The sequence below is a fragment of the Notolepis coatsorum genome, assembly GCF_963971535.1.
Source record: "Notolepis coatsorum genome assembly, chromosome: 12".
Taxonomy (NCBI): Eukaryota; Metazoa; Chordata; class Actinopteri; order Aulopiformes; family Paralepididae; genus Notolepis; species Notolepis coatsorum.
In genome coordinates, this window is record NC_140176.1 from 100,447,898 (window position 1) to 100,474,871 (window position 26,974).

At 47.7% G+C, this 26,974-nt stretch overlaps 1 protein-coding gene across 1 annotated transcript in view; it reads right to left on the reverse strand.

Moving 5' to 3' along the window:
- Nucleotides 1–26,654, reverse strand: part of minar2 (membrane integral NOTCH2 associated receptor 2) — a gene marked incomplete at both ends in the record, with an annotated part of 31,009 nt that extends 4,355 nt beyond the window's left edge. Inside the window, 2 exons of the mRNA XM_084325959.1 lie at nt 7,425–7,667; nt 26,508–26,654. Of these exons, the coding sequence (XP_084182085.1) occupies nt 7,425–7,667; nt 26,508–26,654 (390 nt within the window). The remainder of the gene's footprint in view (nt 1–7,424; nt 7,668–26,507) is intronic.
- Nucleotides 26,655–26,974: the final 320 nt, after the last annotated feature.

Consider the following 26,974-nt stretch of genomic DNA (forward strand, 5'->3'; position numbering starts at 1 on the left):
AACATTAAAACTAAATTCTAAAAGCACAAACTATATCAATTGTTAGTGTTGCCTCACTTAAATACTGACAAAGCACAGGACTCAAGGTTCCGCAAGGCATCTCTTAACCCTTTCACTACCACACTACCAAAAGGGTTAACCCTTTCACTGCCACACACAAAGGGTTAGCCCTTTCACTAGCACACCACAGAAGGTTAACCCTTTCACTGCCACATGACAAAGGGTTAACCCTTTCACTGCCACACTGCATAACCTTTTCACTACCACACTAAAGGAGGTTAACCCTTCCACTACCACACTACAGACGGTATGTAGTGTGGTAGTGAAAGGGTTAACCTTCTGTAGTGTGCTAGTGAAAGGGCTAATTTGGACTCGTATGCACCGTGTAAAACCCTATTCCATGTCAAGTAGAAACATGGTCTGAAAATGTAAATGTGCAACAAGTTCCTGAGTCGGCAGACTTGGGGGTGAAAATCCAATGCCGTTGAAAACATTACGCTTCAGATATCCGCTAATCCAGCCTTTGTTATGCTGCCAAAGGCGGCTCGGGGAAGGTCAGCGCGGTGTCGGCGGTGCGTGCGTGCCTCTGCATTATTCCTCGCGGCTAATTTGATTACGGGGGTAAAGGGACGGATAGCCACGTCTGAAGGTTCAGCATTATTTCACAAGCCGACCTTAATGCCTATAAGCCGTCGGCCCAATCTAAAAAAAAACCACACTGTATACGAGACTCCTGGAAAACGATTTCCATTTTCCTCCCTTGTCACTATTCCAAGAAGCGACTTCTTCCACGGAAAAGTGCCACTTCACAGAAAGACGGGTCCTCAGAAGCTTGTGGAGCTGTACTCCCCCGCACCAGCCGTTCCTGTTCTCCTGTACTCCCGTTCTCCTACTCTCCCGTTCTCCTGCTCTCCTGTTCTCCTGTTCTCCTGTTCTTCTGTTCTCCCGTTCTCCTGCTCTCCTGTTCTCCTGTTCTCCCGTTCTCCTGTTCTCCCGTTCTCCTGCTCTCCTGTTCTCCCGCTCTCCCGTTCTCCTACTCTCCTCCTCTCCTGCTCTCCTGTTCTCCTGTTCTCCTGTTCTCCTGTTCTCCTCAGAGTGAAACTGTAACCCCCTCCCACCAGCCGCTCCTGTTCTCCTCAGCCAAAGTGTGCTTCTGTCCTCCATTTATCAGCGCAAATGTGCCATGACAGGCAACTCTCACTGGTGGTGTGGCAGGCTCCTCATCGCACTGTGATTTACTAATAAAGAAGACGGGATAATATCCATCAGGTACTCTTCCATTGCTCACTTTCATCCAGGAGCAATGCAATGAAACGTTGTTGTTACACTTGTCATCCGCTATCGGAGACTCCCGACGGGGAGTCAGCGGGTGATTTAATGTGACTTTGTTTGTGGGCCCCAATGCGTGGTGGCACTCTTTTTTTGACAGCTCCGGGTGCCTGGAGGAGCATCCTCCCGCGTATCGATGGTGACATTAGGGATCTCGTCGGTATCCATTGTCGGTATCCATGATCAGCTTGACAGGTTGCAACATAATCTGGGCCTCTGGTATTACATTGGGTTTGATGGCCTTGATATATCATGAGCTAATCAACTATATGGCTGCTGCACAAGCTGACATGGAGGCTGTGTTTGTTTTATCGATAAAAGCGATGACAGGCATGTTTGTCGACGACCCCCCCCCCTTTTTTCCCCTGACTAAACTAAACTATATGCACCATGAATTCTAAACATCAAAAACTAGACAATTTTTTTTCTGTCAGCTAAAAAGTTATTAAACAAACACGTATCAGCACCCCAGGATACATTTTCAAGTTCATTAGCTATATCTATTGGGCTAGGGCAGCTGACGTCAGATTCCTAGGCTAAGCAGCCTGTTGTGTGCCCCCCCCGGTATTCCTGTGATGGACAGCTGTCAATCTGGACTCTGCGGTTAATTGCCCCTTGGTAGGGCAGGTGTGTGATTGCACCTGATTCAGTGCAGCTGTGCCTGAGTCTATTTAAGTTTGAATCTTGCTGCTTTCTCGTTACCTTTTGTGTTGGCTATCCTTCCCGTCAGGCTTCCTTATATTTTATTAAAGCGCTGATCTCTGCCCTGTTCAGCATTTAGCCTTTCTCTGTAGCCATTCTGGTTTTAGGCTACTGGCTTATTTAGCACTTTATTTTCTAGTAGCTGAGCCTTTTATTGTAGTGTTTCTTTTCATTACAGTTTTCTTTTGTTTCTTTAGAACTGTCATTTTCCCACTACTACTTAAACACCCTTAGTGGAGGTTTATTGTTATTTAAGTTCTTTGTATAAACTCTGTTATTAGGAGGTGCCTTTGTGGCTTATTCAGTTTTTTCCACAATACCTCTTTATTGAGTGTTGTCCTGTTTTTTGGACTTGATTTATTTACTCATTCTGAGGCTTTGTTTTTTGTTGTTTATTTCCCCCCCTTCTCCTTAATGTCTGCTTAAGCAGTTTAGTGGTTATTCGTTATACGAATAACTTAGAGTCCCTATTATTTGCTAGTGACCCAAACACCCGCAGCCCTCACACAGCCTATTTGTAGAGGTTCACTCTGGGTGATTGTATTGACAGGGAGATCTTTGGGAGATGGTTAAAAGCTGGTTGCTACGCAACAACCCGTAGCAACAACACAATAGCCCGCAGCAACCATATGATTTCCTGTTGGTCCATGGCTTCCAAACAACAGCCTAAAAAGGTGTCAAAATGAACGTCTTTGGATGTTGTTTCAGGCCCTGTTTAGATGGAAACGCTAGCAGGTGAATCCGCAAAAATATTTTTTCGGATGTGCCTTTCGTTTATACGGAAACGGCGTTTTTGCGGGGTGACACCGTAAAAAAGTGAGACCACCTTCCAGGGTGGAATTCCTAGAAACGATAAACCTTTGCGCTATCATCTAAACTGTCAAACCGCATAAAATGATGACGAAGGCTCTCGTCGCGCGTACTGCTTACATCACAGGCATGCGCCAGTAGCCTAGAAGCGTAAACAAAGCATGTCTGATTCTATCCATGGCGATCACCTGAAGGCTACATTGGCAGTACTTTTAAATACACAAGAATCTGTCCTGCGGCTATCACAACTATTAGTACTGGACCCACTGTCTGTGAGTGACTCTGCTTTGGTCCAATCACATTCCCCACCCACAGTCTGCGAATCAGAGGCAGAGTAGGGCGGGTCTTCACAGCACGTCATGTGACATATGCGCCAATCGTGTGACAGTGGGGCTCCGTCGTCTCGAGTCGTTACAGCGTCGTCTGCACGCAGAATTCCATCCCAAAACGCTAGTCTAAACGCAACATTAAAAGTGAGACCGCAAGACGACTTTTGCGGTTTCTGTTCAGACTCTCTCCGTCTAAACGTAGCCTCAATGTCCTTTCAGATGCAGCTGCTTCACAAATCACTAAACACATTCCTAACGGCACAGTCAATGTTTCTGGTGAAGTCTTACCGTGTCAGAATACCTGTGTGTTTATTGTCTATCTTATCATTCTGTTCTTAGATTCATCACTGGTGACAGTTATGGTTCCATCGTTGTATCCTGTATGATAAGGTTGGGTGGTCCTCTCTGGTTGGGTGGTCCTCTCTGGTTGGGTGGTCCTCTCTGGTTGGGTGGTCCTCTCTGGTTGGGTGGTCCTCTCTGGTTGGGTGTCCTCTCTGGTTGGGTGGTCCTCTCTGGTTGGGTGTCCTCTCTGGTTGGGTGTCCTCTCTGGTTGGGTGGTCCTCTCTGGTTGGGTGGTCCTCTCTGGTTGGGTGGTCCTCTCTGGTTGGGTGTCCTCTCTGGTAGAGAGACATGACTTGCATTGGCCTCTGTTTCTGTATGAAGCCATTATTGGTGATCTCCCTACATCACTTCATCACTGGACTGTAACTCTGCACCTTATTGATTGATTATCACACTCGCTCTGGTGATTGGCTTATGCTTAAGGTTCCTAGAGTTTGCACTGAATTAGGAAAATCTGCCTTTAGCCTCTGTGCCCCAGAAACTTGGAATGTGCTGCAATGCTTAATTAAAACTCAATGCATTAGTAGCTATTGGTCAATTTAAATCTTTAATAGCAAACCACTTCACCACAGTCTGCAGTTGTTTTTAATTATTTTAAATGTTTAATGATTGACTTTCTGTTTCTATATTTTATTTATCTTTTTATTTATTTTATCGTTTATCATTTCTCGAACGTCATTGTGAACGAGAGCTGGCTCTCAATGATCCTTTGAGATTAAATAAAGATTGAATGAAAGGTGGCCTGGACTCGGCCCAATGCATGCTGGGAGACATAAATGGACATTTAATTAACAAAAGGGTTATTGTTGCTGATTTGTTTTGATCGTTAAACTCAACAATATCTAGACTAAAATGCCAATGGCGTCGATCCAATGAGACAGGGCCGGTGAGATTACAAGTCAAAACACAGAGGCAATTAATAGTGATTAAGCAGAGATGTGCGGTGCTGCGTTATAGCAGTATGAGCGCATCCTGTCCTGTAGGCTCGTCCTTTGATCTCACCACACTGTAGTCTGCACCTCTGTCCTTTCATCTGTCCTGCAGTGTACTGCCTTCATCTGTCTGGCTGCTCTTTATACCCATCCCTCCATCCAGTATACCATCCATCCCTCCATCCAGTATACCATCCATCCCTCCATCCAGTATACCATCCATCCCTCCATCCAGTATACCCATTCATCCCTCCATCCATTATACCATACATCCCTCCATCCAGTATACCATCCATCCCTCCATCCAATATACCATCCATTCATCCATCCAGTATACCATCCATCCCTCCATCCAGTATACCATCCATCCCTCCATCCAGTATACGCATCCATCCCTCCATCCAGTATACCATTCATCCCTCCATCCAGTATACCCATTCATCCCTCCATCCATTATACCATACATCCCTCCATCCATTATACCATCCATCCCTCCATCCAATATACCATCCATTCATCCATCCAGTATACCATCCATCCCTCCATCCAGTATACCATCCATCCCTCCATCCAGTATACGCATCCATCCCTCCATCCAGTATACCATGCATCCCTCCATCCAGTATACCATCCATCCCTCCATCCAGTATACCCATTCATCCCTCCATCCATTATACCCATCCATCCCTCCATCCAGTATACCATCCATCCCTCCATCCAGTATACCATCCATCCCTCCATCCAGTATACCATCCATCCCTCCATCCAGTATACCATCCATCCCTCCATCCAGTATACCATCCATCCCTCCATCCAGTATACGCATCCATCCCTCCATCCAGTATACCATTCATCCCTCCATCCAGTATACCCATTCATCCCTCCATCCATTATACCATACATCCCTCCATCCATTATACCATCCATCCCTCCATCCAATATACCATCCATTCATCCATCCAGTATACCATACATCCCTCCATCCAGTATACCATCCATCCCTCCATCCAGTATACGCATCCATCCCTCCATCCAGTATACCATTCATCCCTCCATCCAGTATACCATCCATCCCTCCATCCAGTATACCCATTCATCCCTCCATCCATTATACCATACATCCCTCCATCCAGTATACCCATCCATCCCTCCATCCAGTATACCATCCATCCCTCCATCCAGTATACCATCCATCCCTCCATCCAGTATACCATCCATCCCTCCATCCAGTATACCATCCATCCCTCCATCCAGTATACCATCCATCCCTCCATCCAGTATACCATCCATCCCTCCATCCAGTATACCATCCATCCCTCCATCCAGTATACCATACATCCCTCCATCCAGTATACCATTCATCCCTCCATCCAGTATACCATCCAGTATACCATCCATCCCTCCATCCAGTATACCATACATCCCTCCATCCAGTATACCATCCATCCCTCCATCCAGTATACCATCCATCCCTCCATCCAGTATACCATCCATCCCTCCATCCATGATACCATCATTCCATCCATTACACCATCCATCCATCCATTATACCCATCCATCCATCTTTTATACCATCCCTCCATCCCTCCCCACACCCCACACAAATATAAAATATGGGCAATAAGAATTTGAGTCTGAATACTGTATATACTATGGGTAAGTAAAGTATACAGTATACACAGGTGCAGTATGCACAAGGTACCCTAACTGGCATGATATGCGTCATACGTTATACGTTGTAATCCTAGTATCTCCTTTCCGGGTTACTGGTAGGTGTCTGTCTTCCTGTGTGGGAGATGTGGATTCCAGTACAGGTATGTTACATTCATCCATCAGTCTGTCATTATCCTTCTAATCTCCCTCATCCATCCCTTTGTCCATCTATCCATCATCCAAACATCTATCAATAAAGCTATCCTCATACTGTATTACTGCTCCCATCCATCCATCCATCTATCAATCCATACATCCAACCATCCAACCGCCTCCCCGTTATCTTATTTTCATACCAGCGCTTGTTTCCCTATGCTTTTTATTTTGTTGCTGTTGTTGTTGATGATGTTGTTCTTAGTGCTTTATTTTATAAAGAAATGATCTGAAATGTTCTTATGTACCTTAGTTGCTATTGTATGCACATATACGTGTTTTATTACATGTATATGTACATACTGTACATACCAACTATTCTCTTGTTTTATTCTCCACCCATCTATCATCCATTGCAACAATATATTATCACCGACATCCAGTTGGGGGATCCCCCCTTTGAACAGCCCATCTGAGGTTTTTCTCCTCTACATCGTCTGTGGTGCTTTTTTCCTATTGCTAGGTTTTTAGTGAGTTGTTCCTCGTCTTCATTGGGGAATGTCTGGGAGTGTCGTATATTTGGATTTTATTGTTGGTTTTCTTTGTTCTCGATTCATTGTGATGTTTCTTCTTGACTTGTTCAGGCCGTTGGGAAGTGTAGTCTTTAAAAATCCCAATGCTCACTGAGTTCTGGATGTCCTCTTCTCAAAATTACTACAATTGTCATCATTCAGCGACGGTCGCTTTTTCAAAATGGCGGATCCCCACGATCAAAACAACACATTTCAAAAACTAAAATCTCACTAATAACACTTTAACCTATTGGTAAACAAACGTATTGATGAAGATATACACTATGACTGCTGTTGTGACATGGTTAGGATGTTTACTCTTGAATAGGTTTGAGGAAAAAAATACGATAATTATGTCAGACAGTCTAGAGAGACTGATTTATGACATGATGTAATTTGCGGTCCGGTCCCGCATGGGCGGAAGAGGTTAATGTACATATAAACACCATATCCGGAATAAGACCTTAACCAGGATATAGACCTGTTCGCTGTATACGTCAGACTCAGTGTGTGCGCGTATCACCGGAGCAGAAAGGAACATAATCCTGGTCAGAACAACAGGGCATATTCCAATATATTCAATCACACCACCTTCAAATTACCTTCATGTAGTCGGCCAGGTTGCCGTGCAGACTCTGCCTGTCGTGCTCCTGGATGGTCCAGGAGGGTTTGGACTTCTCCCCCCTGCTGGTGCTCTGTGGGTCCAGGTAGAGCGGGTTGGTCTTGACGTTGGGCTCGAAGGTGACGGGAGTGATGTGCTTCTCCAGGTACCGGTCCGTGAACACTACAGGACTGCCCTCCGGGGAGGGGGATGTCCTGCCCCTGGTCAGCCCCCCCTGGTCCCTCTGCTGAGGAATAGAGAGAGAGATGAATATATATCCACATATGTATAGGTGTAGTCTGACGTCACTCTGGACCGCCCGCGAGGTCCACCCGTATAGGGATTCATCATTGGGAAAATGGATTATCGGCTATTGTAACAATTCTGCCTCATGAACATTGGAAAGCTTTCCATTTTGCACACAATGAGTTCCCTTCTATCACTAACATTATTGTTTAAGCATTTTTGGTTGAAATAAAATTTGGCGATTTTATTTTTACGATTAATTGCGAATATTTTCATGTTGAGCTATAGATTGTGGATGAACACGCACAGAAAGGTACACCATGCAAATGTCCATGCTTTATTTGTTTTAAACAAGACGATTTAGAAATGGGCAATGGGGAGGTGGACTGGCCGGAAACAGCAATGATGTAACCACTACACCTCCCTATATGAGGAGGAGGGAGGTGGGGTACATCGGGGGGAGGGAGGTGGGGTACATCGGGAGGAGGGAGGTGGGGTACATCGGGAGGAGGGAGGTGGGGTACATCGGGGGGAGGATGCTGGAGATGGAGCTGCCAGGAGAGAGGAGGAGGGGAAGGCCCAAGAGGAGGTTTATGGACCCAGTGAAGGAGGACATGCGGGCAGCGGGCGTGACAGAGGATGACTCAGAGGACAGGAACAGATGGAAACGGATCATCCGCTGTGGCGACCCCTGGCGGGAAAAGCAGAAAGAAAAAGAAGAAGAACATATCCATCTTGAACTTGAACTTGGCTTATGTGCAGGTATGTACAGTACTTACCTGCACATAATCCAAGTTCAAGTTCAAGTTTTGTTTTATTTGTCACGTATAAGGTACATGCGGGGGCGACAGTGGCTCAGGAGGTAGAGCAGTCATCTGGTAATCCGGAGGTTCCCGGTTCGATTCCCGCTCCTTCCGGGCAGCGCGTCGATGTGTCCTTGAGCAAGACACTTAACCCCTAATTGCTCCTGATGAGCAGGTTGGCACCTTGCATGGTTGCCTCTGCCATCGGTGTGTGAATGTGTGAGTGAATGGGTAAAATGTGAGAAACAAATTGTAAAGCGCTTTGGATAAAAGCGCTATATAAAAATGCAACCATTTGGCGGCTGGGTGGCGCAGTGGAGATTGCGCTCGTCACCAATGCGAGATACTCCGGTCTCGAATCCGGGTGTCAGCGGAGGCTCCGGCTTGGGCCAGCCGTCATACTAACTTGTTTGGCTGAGTTAGCGGGAGGGAAGTCGATGGGGTGGTAATCTGGCGTTGTGGACAGCGACTCCTACAGGTCAGGCCAGGGCGCCTGCACAGCAAAAGACAGGAAGTGGTGAAGGCAGCGTGACCTCCCACTTGACCTACACTTCACCAATGAGAGTCCGCGCTGTCAGGTGAAAAGAGAGACGCTGGCTGTCTCCGCATGTGTCGGAGGAAGCATGTGATAGACCTCAGGGCTCCCTTGACCGACCAGTAGGGGGCACATGCGCACAACAACCAGGTAGGGGAGGGGGGAATTGGCATAAGGACTAAATTGGGATGGGAGGAAAAGCACAGAAAATCAGGCGGAGAAAAAGAGAAAAAAAGAAAAGAAAAATGCAGCTACTGTATTTACCATTTACATGTACATTACAGTGGTAGTGAAAGGGTTAACCTTCTGTAGTGTGGTAGTGAAAGGGTTAACCTTCTGTAGTGTGGTAGTGAAAAGGTTAACCATCTGTAGTGTGGTAGTGAAAGGTTAACCTTCTGTAGTGTGGTAGTGAAAGGATTAACCTTCTGTAGTGTGGTAGTGAAAGGGTTAACCTTCTGAAAGGTTAACCTTCTGCATTTTTTCCTATTGCTAGGTTTTAGTGAGTTTTTCCTTACCTTTGCGTGGGGTATGTCTGGGAGTGTTTGCATTCATTCATTTATTTTGCATTTATTTTAAATTGGTTGGACCTTATGGTGTTCTTGTTTTGTTCTTGACTTATTGTTATGTTTCTTCTTGACTTTTTTTGTGTGGTAGTGAAAGGTTAACCTTCTGTAGTGTGGTAGTGAAAGGTTAACCTTCTGTAGTGTGGTAGTGAAAGGTTAACCTTCTGTAGTGTGGTAGTGAAAGGGTCAACCTTCTGCTGTCATGGTTTGACATGGTGCAAGTGTTGGTAGTCCCAAATGCAGAGAGGGGATGAAGTAACAGACAACACACGGCGGGTAGTGGATCAAAGGAGATTTACTTTACACATAAACTTAATTAAACTACAAACAAAAACCGCTCAGCCAAAGCTGGAAGAGGGAAAACAAACAAAGGGGAGTACAGGAAAAACACTAAACTATAACAAATACTTAACGTGGCATGGCGTGGGAACAAATGGCAGGCGGGGTGAATAGCAAACAGGTACATGGACAGGAAACAACGACAGGAACAAGGTACATCGACAGGAATCAGGAACATAGTACAATGCACACACAACAGGAACCAGGCAGACAAGACTTAACTACACTGTAATGTGGTAGTGAAAGGGTTAACCTTCTGTAGTGTGATAGTGAAAGGGTTAAAGCGTTGTACTCTTTGGGAAGTAATTTAGCTTGTCTTCCATGAGACATGCTGTACAAATAAATAGACTACATTTTTATACCTCTTTTATCCAAATCGCTTTACAACTTCTGCCTCGTATTCACCCATTCACTCACACATTCACACACACCGATGGCGGAGGCGACCGTGGGAGGTGCCGACCTGCCGATTCAAACCTTCCGATTACCAGACATCCGCTCTACCTCCTGAGGCGCCATAGGGATGGCTAGGCACTACGTCATCATATTCCAAAACGCCACTTCCGTGTCCTGTTGCTTCCAGACGGGATATTCAAAGGCAGTAAAATAGTGCAGTGCTGTGTCCCGTGTTGCAGCAATAGAAATGATGTCAACAAATCAGTCTCTTACTACCGCTTTCCTCTGTTACCGTCTTTTTTTTACTACAGTTTTTTTAGTTATACGAGTTGAGACCCTTTTTCACAGACTTTGAGAAGTCAGCGAAGTAGGATGTCACAGTAAAAAAGGGTGACCGGTTCCTGGGCTGTAGCCATTACTGTTTACATTGGCCGCATTAGACTAAACATGCTAGTGCACACACGGAAGTAATTTGTGACGTCATACTAGCCATCCCTATAATGTAGGCAGCCCTCGTCGGGGTGGGGGGGGGGTAGAGCGCAGGGTCAGCCAATCGCACAGCTGCTGGGGCTAATAGTGAATCAGTGTCTTGCTCAAGGCAGAGACGGATATGTTGGCCTTTGTAGAAGATCGAACCTGTAACCTTTAATATAGAACTCCTTGCACCATCCGACGGCTTGGTCTCTCCAAGCGCCAGGCTGCCTTCCTGTCGGGAGTCTGTTCTCTCAATGCATTTGTGCCGTTTTCACCACAAAAAAAGTGCCGTATATATACTGTTCGGAAATCTCCAAAACTATACAGACGGTGTCCTCGTTTTGTAGAGGAATTTGTCATTTCAACTATTAATGTGATAATCCCACTATGTACAGTATGTAAATAAGTAAATAAGACTCTGTAAGACTTTCAGACAAACTATTGTGGCAGATATCACCCCCCCTCTCATGGATATGTGAAGGACAGGAGATATTATTGCCACGGAAGGAGTAGAAACAATTAGGTAGCTGATTAGTACTGATAGAACACACCTGTGCATCATTAGTTCACCCACATCTCACGTGCACATGTAACGGGGAAGCCCGTGAGTATATCCACAGTCACAGAAACAGGGGTGTTGACAAGTGACTGTGGCAGTGCGGGCTGGTAAGTTAAACTCACTTCCTCATAACAGGGTTAACAGACGCATAGGTACGGTAGTTAGGAGTGGATCCACTTCTTAGTGCAGCGGCCTGTGTCGTCGCCCGCGGAGCGGGAGCCCCCTGTTCGACTCCCCCTCGGGACATTAACATTTAACATCAACACAACGCAGACCAATATGATCCGTCACACACACACCCCAGACACACACACTACAAAGACACTAGGTTAGTCAGAAGTAAGTTGAGTGGAGGTGAGGTTGGAGTTGTGAGAGATAGAGATATTCGGAGTTGTGTAAGGTGAGAGGTAGTGAGAGGAGAGGTGAAGGCGAGAAGGTGTTCATTGTGTACTGGACCCTGGACTGGCTGAGAAACCCCCTTGTGTACTGACCCTGGACCGGATGACTACCCTGAGTATTGAACAACTTTTTGTGTACGAGAGCTTGTTTTGTGTATTCTTTTTTTTTATAAATGTTTTGCTCAATTTTTTCTCCTCCTTTTTTCTGTGATTTTTCTCCCCATCCCAATTTACCTCTCGTGCCAATTCTCCCTCCCCTGTCCTGATCGTTGCTCGCATATGCCCCCCCACTGGCCGGTTGTAGGGAGGATAGAAGCCTTGCATCACATGTCCCCTCCGATACATGTGGAGGCAGCCTGTCACATCTTTTCACCTGCCAGCGCGGACTCTCATTTGGCGAGGAGTAACGTGTGGGAGGCTCACACTACCCCCGCCATTTTCCTGTCTCTGCTGTGCAGGCGTCCCCCAACCGACCTGTAGGAGTCGCTGTTCACAGCGACCAGACTACCACCCATCGTCTTCCACCCTCTAACTCTGCCAATTGAGTTAGTATGACGGCCGGCCCAAGCCGGGGGCAACGCAGACAGCCGGATTCGAACCCGGTGTCTCTTGCGTTGGTGACGAGCGCAATGTCCGCTGCGCCACCCAGCCGCTCCGCAATAAATATTCTTATTGATTGATATTGCACTTGTGTGGACATTCAAATTTGTTTGTATTTGAACTGTGGCGAGTCTGAACCCCACCAGGCTTGTCACAATATGTATACACTGCGGTCGCTTGGTGTTGTTAGCACAGCCTGAAAACGATCCAGTGCTTGCACCGTTGAACGTTTAAACAGATCAGTCTCTAATCTTTTATTAAACACAATGTATAACAATGCAGTGAGGAAAAAGGATGAGCTGGTGAAGTTAAATCTAATGGGCTCCTTAGCGATTCCCACTGATATCTACACAATGGTGCGAGTCGTTTGTTTTGACTAGCGACTTCACTGTCAATAAGCGAGCGAGAGCGCCCCCAGAGGGTAAGCGTATATGAAAACCTAGCCGGGCTGTAGCTAGATGGGGAAATCTAATGGCCCTGAATTTTAAGCAGCAACTGAAGTCAGCACCAGCAGCTAACGGTAAGAAAGTTATTGTTTTCCATAACTAATATTTTAGCAACCAAGATTAAGAATGTTAACTATCATTTTTTGCAACAAAGAAAGACTTTGTTCGCTAGCTGTCCACAACTACATGAAAATAAGACTATGCATGTATTCTTCTTGCTACCGTTAATCTCGACAATGCTTAGCATCCATCCAAACGTTACCTAATGTTAGCCCACATGTTAGCTATCACCCTTTGTAGCAAGTCGTATCATAATCAGCTATAACGTTATATACCTCTTGTAACTGAGGGGTACAATTCCCTGACTGTATTGAATAAGTATGGTATCATTAAACCACTACTGAGTTATGTACATTACTACTGGCCATACAGTACACATGTATATGAGATGAACACCCCCACAATAACACGGCTTCACAAGAAATACTGTTTAGAAGAATATTTATTAGCAGCACCAAGATTATATTACATTACTTATCAAGATTGAGAGTTGCGCTTGTAAGGCGAAGAATGTGCATGAATAGGTCAAGAGCGTACGTCCATGAGCATATTACGCAGGGGATAATTAATACCACCTGTATCATAAGAATTATATATGGTACACTAGTAGATCAGCTGGAGATACTAAGGGGGTCCCTCCGGTTGTAAGCCAGCAGGGGAGAGGATTTGTCGGTAGCAGAAAGTCTGGGTCAACGAGGAATAAGGAGACTCCAGGTACAGGAGACAGTGCAATAATCCCTTGATCCGTAGACGAAGCAACAGCTATTCTCCGGTATGCAGTGCCGCATGGAGGAAAGCTAGCCAGCCTCAGAGTACTAGAGGCGGGCTCGACGGTGCTCCTCACAGGGTAGATCCCACACAGCAGTGGGTGTAGACGATTCTCCGCTCCAACAGCTACAGGACCAAAGCAAATATAATCCAGCCGAAAAGGGCTCTGTAGTCGTCGGGGTAGGTTATCCAGTGTACATATCCACACGGTTCTCGTCTAGGGCTCCTCGGATGACGGCACCAGGTTAGGCCGCCCAGCCTGGATAAGCACACTAGCTCGGTACGATGAAACGTTGGTAATGCTGGTCACTGTAGAACGGTAGCCGCACGATACGCTATACATAATAGACTATTACTTGATAATAGAATAGGTCGAACTCGACGATACAGCGTTAAACTCTGACACTTCAGCTATCAATTCGCACGCGGTCTCAAGGCTCTATTTCGGGGCAAAAACGGGCCCACTTCACAGCACGTTGTATCGTGGTGTGAGGCTTCAACTTATTGGGGTAACTAACTGCTGTATCCACCTGCGACGTATTTATACGTAAGGTGAACAATCTAGTACCAGCCTTATTTCTGTCTCGTATTCTTGCGCAGAACCGGGCATGTCCAGGCATGTCTCAGCGGTGACTTTGAACTAGACATTGGGGGTATGGCCGTGGCGCCTAAGGGATCGCTGTCCAATAGGAGAACGAATATTATGGTCTGGCCTGTACTAGGTAAAGGGATATTCCGTGTATATGTACAAAGAATATACAAGGGATATCAGACGATATACAAATACTATACAATATATCTCAAGTAATAAATATATATATTCGGTTTAATCTGACCCTTTGTAACAGCCGCCTCCTAATTAGTCCGCACCTAATTAGATAAGCATAGACAGATTAACCGCACTGTCCACTACTCAATGTCCGTTGTGAGGAGTAGGTCAATTCACAAAGTCAGGGGGTCATGGTCGTCATCAAGAGAGTCGGGGAGCCTTGGCAACTCTATCAGCCTCGCCACGGGTCGGGTGTATGTCCGCCCTTGGACGAGCACTTCTGCCGCTCTGACCTTTCCGTCGGCACCAGTGATCACTTTGCTTACGCGGCCGGCCGGCCACATAGCTCGGGGTAGTGACTGGTCGATAATCATGACGACTGTGCCTTCCGTCAAATTGTCTCTTTCTTTTACCCATTTCTGGCGGGTCTGTAGAGACGGTAGATAGTGGAGGAGGAAACTGTTCCAAAACTTGTCAGCCAATACTTGACTGTACCTCCACATTCTTCGGCCGTTCGCTTCTTCAGGTCTGTACACTGTCTGTGGGAGCGCAGGGTCCAGCCGCCCCATCAAGAGAGTGTTGGGGGTGACTGGGTCGACATCTGCTACATCACTTGAGACGTAACCGAGGGGCTTTGAGTTCAATACTCCCTCGATCTCCGTGAGGACTGTCGTGAGGACTTCTTCCGCCACGGTCTGGGCCCCAAGCACGGCATACAGGGCTGTCTTTATTGAACGTACTTCTCGTTCCCAAGTTCCACCGAAGTGAGGTGCATTCGGGGGGTTAAACTGGAAATCAATCTGAGAGGGAGCGAGGTGGGTCTTGAGTTCTGGGCCCATAGCTTGGAAGCTCTCTCTCAGCTCTCTTTCTCCGCCTTTGAAGTTTGTCCCGTGATCAGACAATAATATAGACGGTTTTCCTTTCCGCGATGTGAATCTCCGGAAGGCCATAAGGAATGAGTCCGTACTCATGGTTGGAAGGAGTTCTATGTGTATCGCTCGGGTGGTCATGCATTTGAATACAATACCCCACCGCTTCTCCGTCCCTCTTCCTTTCTTTACATACAGCGGGCCGAAACAGTCCATACCGGTGGAGTGAAAGGGCTTGTCGCCGAGTCGGAGGCGACAGGGGGGTAGGTCAGCCATCCGGGGTATACTGGGCTGTGCTCGCCACTTGCGACAGTCTAGACAGGTCCGCTGGAAGCGTCGTACTGCTTCTCTTCCTTGCAGTATCCAATAGCGACGTCTGATCTCCGCGAAGACTCTCTCTGCCCCGGCGTGGTGCACGTCCTCGTCGTATTTCTTTATGATGAGCTCTGTGACTATCGGGAACTTGACGTCATCCGTTAAGTCTGGGGCTCTCCTCAGACGACCACCCACTCTGATGAGATTATGGGCGTCGCTCTCAGGGGCCAAGTGGAGCAGTCTGCTGTCTGACGGGACTGGCTTTGATCCCTGCAGACAGTCTAGCTCGTCGGGGAACGAGTCTCTTTGGGCTCGCTGTAGCAGAAGGAGTTCTGCTTCTTCGTAGTTAGCTGCATTAATGTCAGTAGTGGACGGAACCTCTGGGTGGTGCCACAGGAATGTCTTTAACTGCGCACTCTCAAGGGTGGGGCAGTCGTCTATGTTGGGATCTGTGGGGACTAGTGTGTGTGTCAACCCACAGAACATAGATTTCTTCTTCTCTGCCTCCTCTTCACTCGCCTCCCGTGGGGTGGGTGTAGGCCACTCTTCTTCCGGGAGCTTGAGGAACTCGGGACCGTCACTATAGAGATTGTGACGTGTGAGGTCATCCAGGGACATTCCCCGTGTGATGACGTCGGCTGGGTTCTGCTTTGTGTCCACATACCTCCAGCATGCTGCTTCTGTTAAATCTTGGATCTCTGTGATTCTGACTCCCACGAAGACCTTGTATCTACACGAATCGGACTGGATCCATGTGAGTACGGTCATGGAGTCTGACCACAGGATTGTTCTTTGCACCGGGATGGTGAGTTCACGTTGGATTAACGTGGCGAGTTGCGCTCCTACTAGGGCTGCGCAGAGCTCTAGACGCGGGATAGATTGTTGCTTGCGGGGGGCTATTCTTGAGCGAGCCAGGATGAAGGCAGTATGTATTTCTCCTCCCTCCTCTCGGGCCCGCAAGTAGGCCACCGAACCGTAGGCTACTTCGGAGGCGTGGCTGAAGACGTGCAGGTCCATCTGACACGTCTCCGGCCTCACTGTGGGTGGGAAGTAGCTGCGGCGTATGTTGACACCTGGGAGCGAGCTGAGTTCTGTCTCCCACTCTCTCCATGTGGAGGCAAGGTGTTCGGGTATGGGATCGTCCCAGCCCTGGTCCTTGTCCCATAGCGCTCGTACAATCATCTTTGCCCTGGTGGTGTAAGGTAGAATACATCCCAACGGGTCATATTGTCTGGCGAGTGTTCTGTATACACTCCGTCTTGTGGTCGGTAGTGAAGTCGACCTTCCCTGCTCCTTGGTCAGGGGTGTGTGTCTATAATGGAGCGAGTCTGTTTTGAAGCGCCAGACTAGTCCTAATGTCATTTCTTGGGCTTCTCCTGGGATGGTCGCCATCCAGGTCTCGCTGCTTGCTGCCTTGTCCTCTGGGGAGAGGCTGCGCAATACTTGAGGGTCGCTGCTGGCCCACTGCCGGAGATCAAAGCCGCCTTTGATCAGAGAGGCGCGGAGCTTGAGTAGGAGGGCCTCGGCTTCTTCTGGCGTCGAGACGCTTTGCAGACAGTTGTCCACGTAGAAACTATTTCCTACACTTTGTCGGACCTCTTCATCAGCTGCTGGGTCCTCTGCGACGTGTTTTTGCAGTGCGAACGTAGCACAGCATGGGCTGCATGTGGTTCCGAAAGGGAGGACTTCCCATTGATAGATGGATGGTTGCTCATCCCCGATCCTCTCTCTCCATAAGAACCGCAGCAGGGGCTTGTCCTCTTCCACTAGTCGCACCTGCAGGAACATCCCTTTGATGTCGCCGCTGATGGCCACCTTGTTCTGGCGGAAACGTAGCAACACGCCTAGTAGAGAGGGGCCGAGTGTTGGGCCGGGCAAGAGCTCTTTATTCAGATTTTGTGATCCGATCTGGTAGCTGCAGTTAAACACAATACGATCCTTGCCGTTGTGGTGGACTTTGTGGTGCGGCACGTACCATGATTCGGTCGTCTGATCGGCCTCTTTAATGTCAATTCTCTTTATGTGTCCCGCTGTGATTAGCTTGTCAATCTCAGCGCGGTACACAGTAGCTTGAGCGGGGTCTCTGGCTAGGCGCCGCTCTGTGTTCGATAGATACCGCTCCGTCGCTTCTTTTGGGGCGTGGAAGGTAGGCATACCCTCTCGCCTCAGGAGTGGAGTTGCGTATCTCATCACTCCGTTGACTTTGACTCTCTTTGTCCCCTGCTCGAGGAGGGCTATGGCATAAATGTCTTCCTTGGAACGAATGTGTTTCTTTTCGTTCTTAAAGGGCATTGTCTCTAGTGTCCATAGCCTCTCGACGTGCTGTAAGAGGGCGGTGTCTTCTTCTGTCACTCTGGAGTGGAGGCAGCGAGTGGCTGCTGTTCGGTTGGGAGACCTGGAGAGGGGGCCTTGTAGCGTCCATCCTAGGCGGGTCTCGACTGCTGCTGGACAGCCTCTGGGCCCAGTGTGGACCCGGTCCATCGGGACGATGAGGTGTGCATGGTCGGATCCTATCAGCAGGGTCGGGGTGGCACGTCTATGAGCGGTATAGGTAGTTGACGCAGGTGCACGTATTTGTCCATCAGCTTGGCGATGGGGTAGGTGTACTGCGACAGGCCTATGTCTTGGCTGGTGAAAGCGTTAGTGATCCTATACCGTCTCTCTGGCTGCCCGCTTGCTGCGATAGTGAAGGAGACGTTCTCGCCCTTGATCGTCTTCAGGTCCCTTCTTATAGTCCGAATCGTCATCGTTTCTTCGCTCCCCCGCAGCCCCAGCTGGGCCGCAGCGGACGCGAGGAGAAGGGTCTTCTCTGACCCGTCGTCAAGGACGCCGTAGGTGTCCATGACCTTGTCCTCGTAACTCAATGTTACGCGGACCACCTTCAAGAGCACCCGGGCGCCCCCGCTGCTGGCGGGGTCAATGTACATACCACTTGCCTTTGTGCTGCTTGAGGGTGCTGGCTTTCTTCTGTTACTGTCATGTAAAACGTCCAAGTGGGCTCTGTCACACCGACTACACCTCTTCTTTAAGCGGCACTCGGCTGCCATATGACTGCGCGCACAGCGGTAACAACGGCGGTTGGACTTTATCCATTGACTCACCTCGTCGGCGGTCATCTTCTTGAACGTGTCACAGTGTGACAGCCAGTGTTCCTTTTCGCAGTACTGGCATACAATCTTCCACTTCTCTTTCGTCAAGGGGGTACTGTGGTTCTTGTTGCGCGGTACTGATTCGGCTTGGTGCATGACGGTCACCAGCCTGCGGCCATCGTTTGATCTCCTAGGTCCCTCTCTGGAGCTTGGTACGCTCCGCACGAACGTATCCAGTCGTAGGCTGCTGACTTCTCTCGCCAGGAAGTCGGCCAGGTCTAGGAGGGATGGCTCGGGACCATTGGGATCACGGTGGTCCTTTTGCCGCCTGAAGCGCTCTTGTCGGGCGGGCGGAAGCTTCTCTAATATTCTCTCAACATTAGAGTTCGCGTACAGTTCGTGCATACCCTTTTCCTTTTGTGCCCCCAGCATCCCTACCAGGGATTGTACCTTGATAGAGAGGTCATCTAATGAGCGATTGTCTGTGGCTGGGGGTAGACGGTCAATATTCCTTATCTCTTGTATTACGTAGTCCCATATGCGTCCATAACGTTGGTCGAGGGCTACTAGAGCCGCGGTGTATGGGGTACTTGAGTTGGAATATGCCAGCGCTATATTATGCGCTCTGGGCACCTTCAGGTGCTTGAGTAGGATAGCATACTTGTACGTCTCATCGGGGACATCGGACATCATTGTCTCTAAGCACATTCGTAGCTCTGTGTACTGTGCTCTGTTCTCGTGTGTGAAGTCCGGGAACGTCGGTGTGCCAAGGTACGATGCCATGGATGGCTGGCACATCGGTGAGCGTTGGGGGAGAGGCCTCCTAGGCGAGTCTCCTCTTACGTGTCGTGGTGGGCTGGTACCTGGCGGGTACCAAGGCCCGTGTACCCAGGTGCTGTTCCTCGGGGCTGGTCGTGCGTCAAGCTCACCCATGAGTTGAGTCGGGGGTCTGTAACGCAGGGCCTCGGGGGTAAAGTCTGGGCTGTACTGGACCTCCTGGTCCTGTGGAGTACGATGCTGCTGTTGGGCTTGACTTTCCTCCTCTTCCTCTTCTTCTTCCTCTGCCAGGTCTTCTAGTTCCTGTAATCGTCTATTTAGTCTCTCAGCGGCGTAGGCCGGTTCTTCCCTGTTGCTGGGTCTCGCATGGACCGGTCGGGGAAGGGGTTCGGAGACGTGTATAGGCTCTTTCTGTTGGCCGGGCTCCGGGTCGCTTGATCGGGTAGGGGAGGGTGCCCTAGACCCTTGTCTTGACGAGGCCCTGGAGCTCCGTGCGGAGGGAGGGGGGGTTGCCCTGGCAATCAGTTGCTCCATTATCTGCGCTTGTAATCGGTCGCGCTCGGCTTCGCGCTTGATGTGAGCGAGGTCGCGCTCTGCTTCGCGCTGGGCTTGGGCTGCGTCGCGCTGTGCATTGGCGGCTTCGCGCTGTGCATCGGCGGCGGCGCGCTGGGCTTCGGCGCGGTCTCTTTCCATATTCTCTTCCGTCTGGAGGCGTCTAGTCTCCAGGCGTATGCGGTCGTCGTCACTCCTTTGCTGCGCCTGGAAGCGCTCTCGCTCGATCGCAGAGTGTTCGCGTTCACTAAGGGCTTGCGCTTGGAGTTGCACGTGGAAGCGTTCTCTTTGGTCTGCAGATTGTTCGCGCTCACTTAGTTGTTGAGCCTGCAGGCGGTCTCTTTCCATGGTAGAGTGTTCGCGCTCACTTTGGTGTTGCGCGCGGAGGCGCTCTTGTTCCATGGAAGAATGTTCGCGCTCGCTAAGCGTCTGTGCTTGGAGTCGATCGCGTTCAGTGGAGGCTGCCAGGGTGGCGATAAATGCCTGCGCCAGCATCTTGTCCGCCTCGCTGGGGGAAGACACTGATGGAGGTGATCGGCTTCTGGCAGTGCTCGTTGGAGATTCGTTCTCCTGTCGCGCTCCGAGGAGGTCCATCTCCTGGGTGCGCGTCTCTTCTGGTGGTGGGTCGGGTTCCGTCCCTGGAGGGCTTTCTTTATCCTGGAGCTCTCCGGGGACTATCTCGTTGACGTTGGCGGGGGGTAAAGTCATGTCAGGTCCCTCCTGGTCCCCCCCGTGAGCTTGGTCAGTTACGTTAGAACCCACTAGGGTCTCTACTGGCAGGGTCGCCTGTTCGGTAGGGTTTGACATACTTTTACTATCCGCTTTTTCCGCGTTTAACGTCTGTATAAAGCTAGGTAGTAGACTGGCAGCGTAGTCCTCTAGGTAACGAGGTGGCTGCCGTCTGCGCTCCGGGCGATCTAGCTTAGGAGAACCGTTTGTGGAGTGACCAATTGTAACTGAGGGGTACAATTCCCTGACTGTATTGAATAAGTATGGTATCATTAAACCACTACTGAGTTATGTACATTACTACTGGCCATACAGTACACATGTATATGAGATGAACACCCCCACAATAACACGGCTTCACAAGAAATACTGTTTAGAAGAATATTTATTAGCAGCACCAAGATTATATTACATTACTTATCAAGATTGAGAGTTGCGCTTGTAAGGCGAAGAATGTGCATGAATAGGTCAAGAGCGTAAGTCCATGAGCATATTACGCAGGGGATAATTAATACCACCTGTATCATAAGAATTATATATGGTACACTAGTAGATCAGCTGGAGATACTAAGGGGGTCCCTCCGGTTGTAAGCCAGCAGGGGAGAGGATTTGTCGGTAGCAGAAAGTCTGGGTCAACGAGGAATAAGGAGACTCCAGGTACAGGAGACAGTGCAATAATCCCTTGATCCGTAGACGAAGCAACAGCTATTCTCCGGTATGCAGTGCCGCATGGAGGAAAGCTAGCCAGCCTCAGAGTACTAGAGGCGGGCTCGACGGTGCTCCTCACAGGGTAGATCCCACACAGCAGTGGGTGTAGACGATTCTCCGCTCCAACAGCTACAGGACCAAAGCAAATATAATCCAGCCGAAAAGGGCTCTGTAGTCGTCGGGGTAGGTTATCCAGTGTACATATCCACACGGTTCTCGTCTAGGGCTCCTCGGATGACGGCACCAGGTTAGGCCGCCCAGCCTGGATAAGCACACTAGCTCGGTACGATGAAACGTTGGTAATGCTGGTCACTGTAGAACGGTAGCCGCACGATACGCTATACATAATAGACTATTACTTGATAATAGAATAGGTCGAACTCGACGATACAGCGTTAAACTCTGACACTTCAGCTATCAATTTGCACGCGGTCTCAAGGCTCTATTTCGGGGCAAAAACGGGCCCACTTCACAGCACGTTGTATCGTGGTGTGAGGCTTCAACTTATTGGGGTAACTAACTGCTGTATCCACCTGCGACGTATTTATACGTAAGGTGAACAATCTAGTACCAGCCTTATTTCTGTCTCGTATTCTTGCGCAGAACCGGGCATGTCCAGGCATGTCTCAGCGGTGACTTTGAACTAGACATTGGGGGTATGGCCGTGGCGCCTAAGGGATCGCTGTCCAATAGGAGAACGAATATTATGGTCTGGCCTGTACTAGGTAAAGGGATATTCCGTGTATATGTACAAAGAATATACAAGGGATATCAGACGATATACAAATACTATACAATATATCTCAAGTTATAAATATATATATTCGGTTTAATCTGACCCTTTGTAACACCTCTGTTAGTTAGACATGCCATAAGCAATTATTGTTAATTATTACATGGCGTTTTCACATTCGCCGAAATGCTTGCTTGTGATTGGTCAATAGCGCTCGTCAGAGGTCCGTTATTACTCGATAACGGACCTCTGCCGAACAATAATGGCCGCTGTGCGCAGCTGTAGCAATCAAGCCCACTGTCATCAGTGCAATCAGACCACAGACCTGCCGGCTGCCGCCCCGGCTGACAGCGGGAGCGACAGAACAGAACTGCGTCTGCATTTGATCTCGTCTTGTCGATGTTGTACAATGAATTAGGTATATTGTTAGGAAGTTAGCCATGTAATAAGTGGGAAAATGTATAGCTATACTCGGTCATTGTCGCAAAATAATTGACCTTCACTGATGTTTAAAACACCTCAGCGCGGTGCCTCGGTATTTTAAACTCTGTGTCGGTCAATTATTTTGCAACAATGACCTCGTAGCTACATTATCCCTTACTTAGCCATGCATGCAAGTCGCTTTTAGAATGAAATGTAATGTGTGGTGCAGGGGCGGAGCTAGGGGGTGGCTACCTGGGCTCAAGCCCCGGATGTATTCTGAAAAGCCCCGAATCTATTTAAAAAAAAAATTAAAAAAATAAAAATAAAAAAAATAAAAAAAATGCATCATTGTTACATGAAAATATGTTTGCACCAGATTTAGCAGAAGCTAATTTCCATCTGTGGTCTATCCAGCTGCTAACTGTATTTGAGTGAGTTAAGTCTTGGTGTTATGGTAGACTCAGACCTAAGCTTTAAATCACAATCAACAAGTTGACAAAAACTTAATTCTTCCACCTTAGAAACATAGCTAAAGTACGGCCATTTATAAATCAAAAGGACGCTGAAAACCAGATCCATGCCTTTATCTCAAGCCAACTCGACTACTGTAATGCACTCCTTACCGGCCTCCCGAAAAAATACGATGATAACTATTTTATTGCAATGCACTATTGCATTATTTTATTCTATTTTACTAACTATTTTATTGCACTGCACTATTTTACTTTGTATCCGTGAATCATAGACGCCTGGCCATAAGAGCATTCGGAGCATCTCTGCTCTCCCACTATTGAACTTGGGGGAGCAAAGGTATGATCTTGCTCCACCACTTTTTGATTATATGAAAAATATGATATATCCCCCCCCAATATATAAATCTAACCATAACAACAGTGGGCAGCGACTAGCAGCCTCCAGGCCCCACAACAGGGGGCAGCGACAGCGACTGCTACCAGACATTGACCTGGGACTTATAGGAACCCAAGGGGGACAAAGTAGACTACCCTGGTACTTTGATTCATGTATACTCAGTAGATAGTAAATTATAACACTACCTCATGCATACTGCACCTTATGTGACACTGTGAATAATGTGAATATTCCTCAGCTAGTCAGATAGTAAATTATATTGACCATATTGATCAAATTGTTTACACTGCCTGTGTTGTCTTTTACTACCTGTATACTGTGTTGTTTTACTACCTGTACCCCTCCCCCCTCCCCCCATGCTGCTATGATGCCTGCATTTCCCCAAGGGGATCAATAAAGGAATATCTTATCTTATCTTATCTTATCTTATCTTAACTACGTTATGGTTAACTGAGTTTTATAGTGAAAAGAGCAGCTTTATTGGTCAAGATTGAAGGCTCTATATTGCAGGAAATTGCACATACAGGTTCATTAAATTCAACCCTTGCCTGCCCAAAAAAAAAAAAAAAAAAAAAAAAAAAAAAAAAGGGGGCCCATCTGGGCTAAGCCCCGGATCTCCTACAATCCTAAATCCGCCCCTGGTGTGGTGGTGGTGAGTTCAATTTGTTTCAAAGCATTCGGGTCATCATCTGTTTGCTTGTTGCCACATGCAGCCAGCTAGTATAGTGGGTCTGATTGTGAAGATTAAAGCAATACTTCACTTAGTTTTACCCCCATGCAACCCACTTGAGAAGTCACTCACCAAGTTTCTGTGTCCCTGTGAGAACTTTGAAATGGTCGCATTTAGCTCCCCATCAACTTAAAAATGTCCTAATAACATGTTTGCGAACACATTTCCAGGCTGGTGTGTTTGTGTGCGTAGGGATGCACACATGGGGACAGGACTGACTGCAGGGGACTGTGCACCCACAGCTGGCCCACAACAGAGGCCTGGTAGGACGCGTCTATACTTTTACCAACCCATTTCCAGTTCCGCGTTCGAGTTCTGCGATCTGATTGGCCACTGACGTTTCTGGTCATGTGACATGTGCACCAATCGCGTGACGCCTGTTTCTGCGCCTATTTCCGCGTTGAACAGCCTGCAAACTACCTAACGCCTAGTTTATCACTGGTTAAGCTTAGGCGACTCTTTCGAAGTTGGTTAAGGTTAGAGTTTGGAATCAGGGCTGGTGTTCTATCGCCCTGCTCTAAGACAAACTCTAACCTTAACCAACTTCGAAAGAGTGCCTAAGCTTAACCGGTGATAAAAACAGGCGTCACACGATTGGCGCAGATGTCACATGACCAGAAACGTCAGTGGCCAATCAGATCGCAGAACGCAACGCGGAACTGGTCAAAGTAATGACGCTGGTAGGACAGCTGATACACCAGCAAGCGCCAAACAAGAAATAAGAGAGCTTATATAAATGAACCCTTGCAATGAATAACCATTTACCGTAAGTGACCAAAAAAATTACTGTTTACTGATAAACGTCAGCTAAAATATATTATTGTATTGTATTTGCTTCATTATATATTACATTACAGCATAGATACATACAGTGCAGCCATATTCATAACTGTACAGCTTGGGACTGCTCTCTGCACAGCAGCAGTGCTTTCTTGTCTGCTGTTTCTTGTCACTTTCTGCGGGGGCTGTAAGCGGTGTCCAGGTCCACCAACTACTCACGGCCTCTAGCAGCCTGAGAGTCGTCTGCAATTGAGGAATCTTCAAATAATAATAATTATAATACATTTAAATTAATCCCAAACTATTCTAAGGCGTAATCATATAGTATGATGCAGTTTGTTGTGAGATTCCGTGTTACATTCTTTGAATATTGGTTGATAATACTATAGTTTGGCTGGTTACGTTATGCTGTAGTTGGTTTTCTAACATTTTGATACATGTGCCCTTTAAACAATTTGAGCCCCTGACCCTCTCTAAAGGTCTCTGCACGACCCTGGATGACACGACTCCGAACATGAATAATTCATTAGAAACACAATAGGTGCTACGGCGTTAGTCAAGAAGCAACGCTATCGATGTTTCTTTGTCTCTTCATCTTTGATCTGCGTCGTTTCACATGATTATTATCCAAGTTGACTGGCCCGATAACCACTTACTTTATTCTGCTATCACAGTATACAATACAATATGCCATTTGGTGTAACATTCTTTTACCAAGTCCGGTGAACTTTTGAGATTGAGTCGATGGATAGGATAGTTTATTCTGAGCACAGAGTCTCAGTTCGATACAGAGAGAGGAAGCCACGAGGCCAAGGATACTTTCAGCCTTATGATAAAAGAAATCAAGGTTTTGCAAACAGAATGAAAGTCAAGACAGTTCTCATAACAGTGTGGGGATGAATATTGATAAGCTGCACCTGGCTAACGGGACCTGAGTTCCTAATATTCTGTCATGAGAGAGTTGGTCGTTAAGAGTTGTTCCAGACAAAACAGGCTCTCTGTACGCCAGAGAATTTATGCCAGTAAGCTGGTTTATTGTAAATGGAATAAAGGAATATTACATTAAACATTGCACAAGATATGTAAGAGGGTTTGATTGATTGATTGAACATTTTATTAACAGATTGCAGAATGGGTACAATACAGTACAGCTCAATACACACAATTGTTAAGGGGATGCAGACCAGAGAAAGACTTTCGTCTTGTTTACATCAGGGTCCCCCATTTTCAATTCATAGTGACATTTATGACATACTGATATACAGTAGGCCTACCGCTACATCTTTTATGACATACAAGATACAGTATACAAATATATAGTATACTGTTTATTTACAGACAGCGTTTCTAAAAGAGAATATATAAATTTGAGGGGGAGGAAACTGTGTACATTGTTGTGAACATGTGATTCTTCCATGATAGACACCACGACCGCATACCGCCCCAAGTGGGAACAGGCCACGTTCTAACGCGCAGAGCTAAAACAAGACCACTGTGTAGATTAAAACGGACACTCTTTTTTTTAAGCTCATGACGGGAGGAGGAGGACCCACCTGGGAGTAGACTCTGTTGTGCCAGTGCCTCTGGCCCGACATGGCCGCCCCGATCTGGAACATTCCGTGGGTGGCGGGCAGCATCCCCACGTCCAGCTGGAGAAACTTCTCGGGGTGGTTGTTGTTGGGCAGAACGGAGATGTCCATCCTTGGTTCTCTCGACTCTGTTGTGTTTCCTCCGACCGGTCGGTTCTTGCCTCCCGTGGAACTCACTTACACCCTACCGGCTTGCTAATAATTCATGACCAGCGACCTATTTATGACCAGGTGTCTCTCGCTGGTGTCTGTAACCCGATCCAAGGCCTTTACGCCCCAGCGTTAGAGATTAACAGTGTCATCGAAGGGCAACAGAGAGAGCCAGTGGCTTAGGTAAGCTACACCCCATGCCGGAGTCAGCAGAGAGAGTGTTGGGTTCGTTAAGAAGAACTAGATATAGTGATTGAAGGGTTTCTCGCATGAGGCGCGAT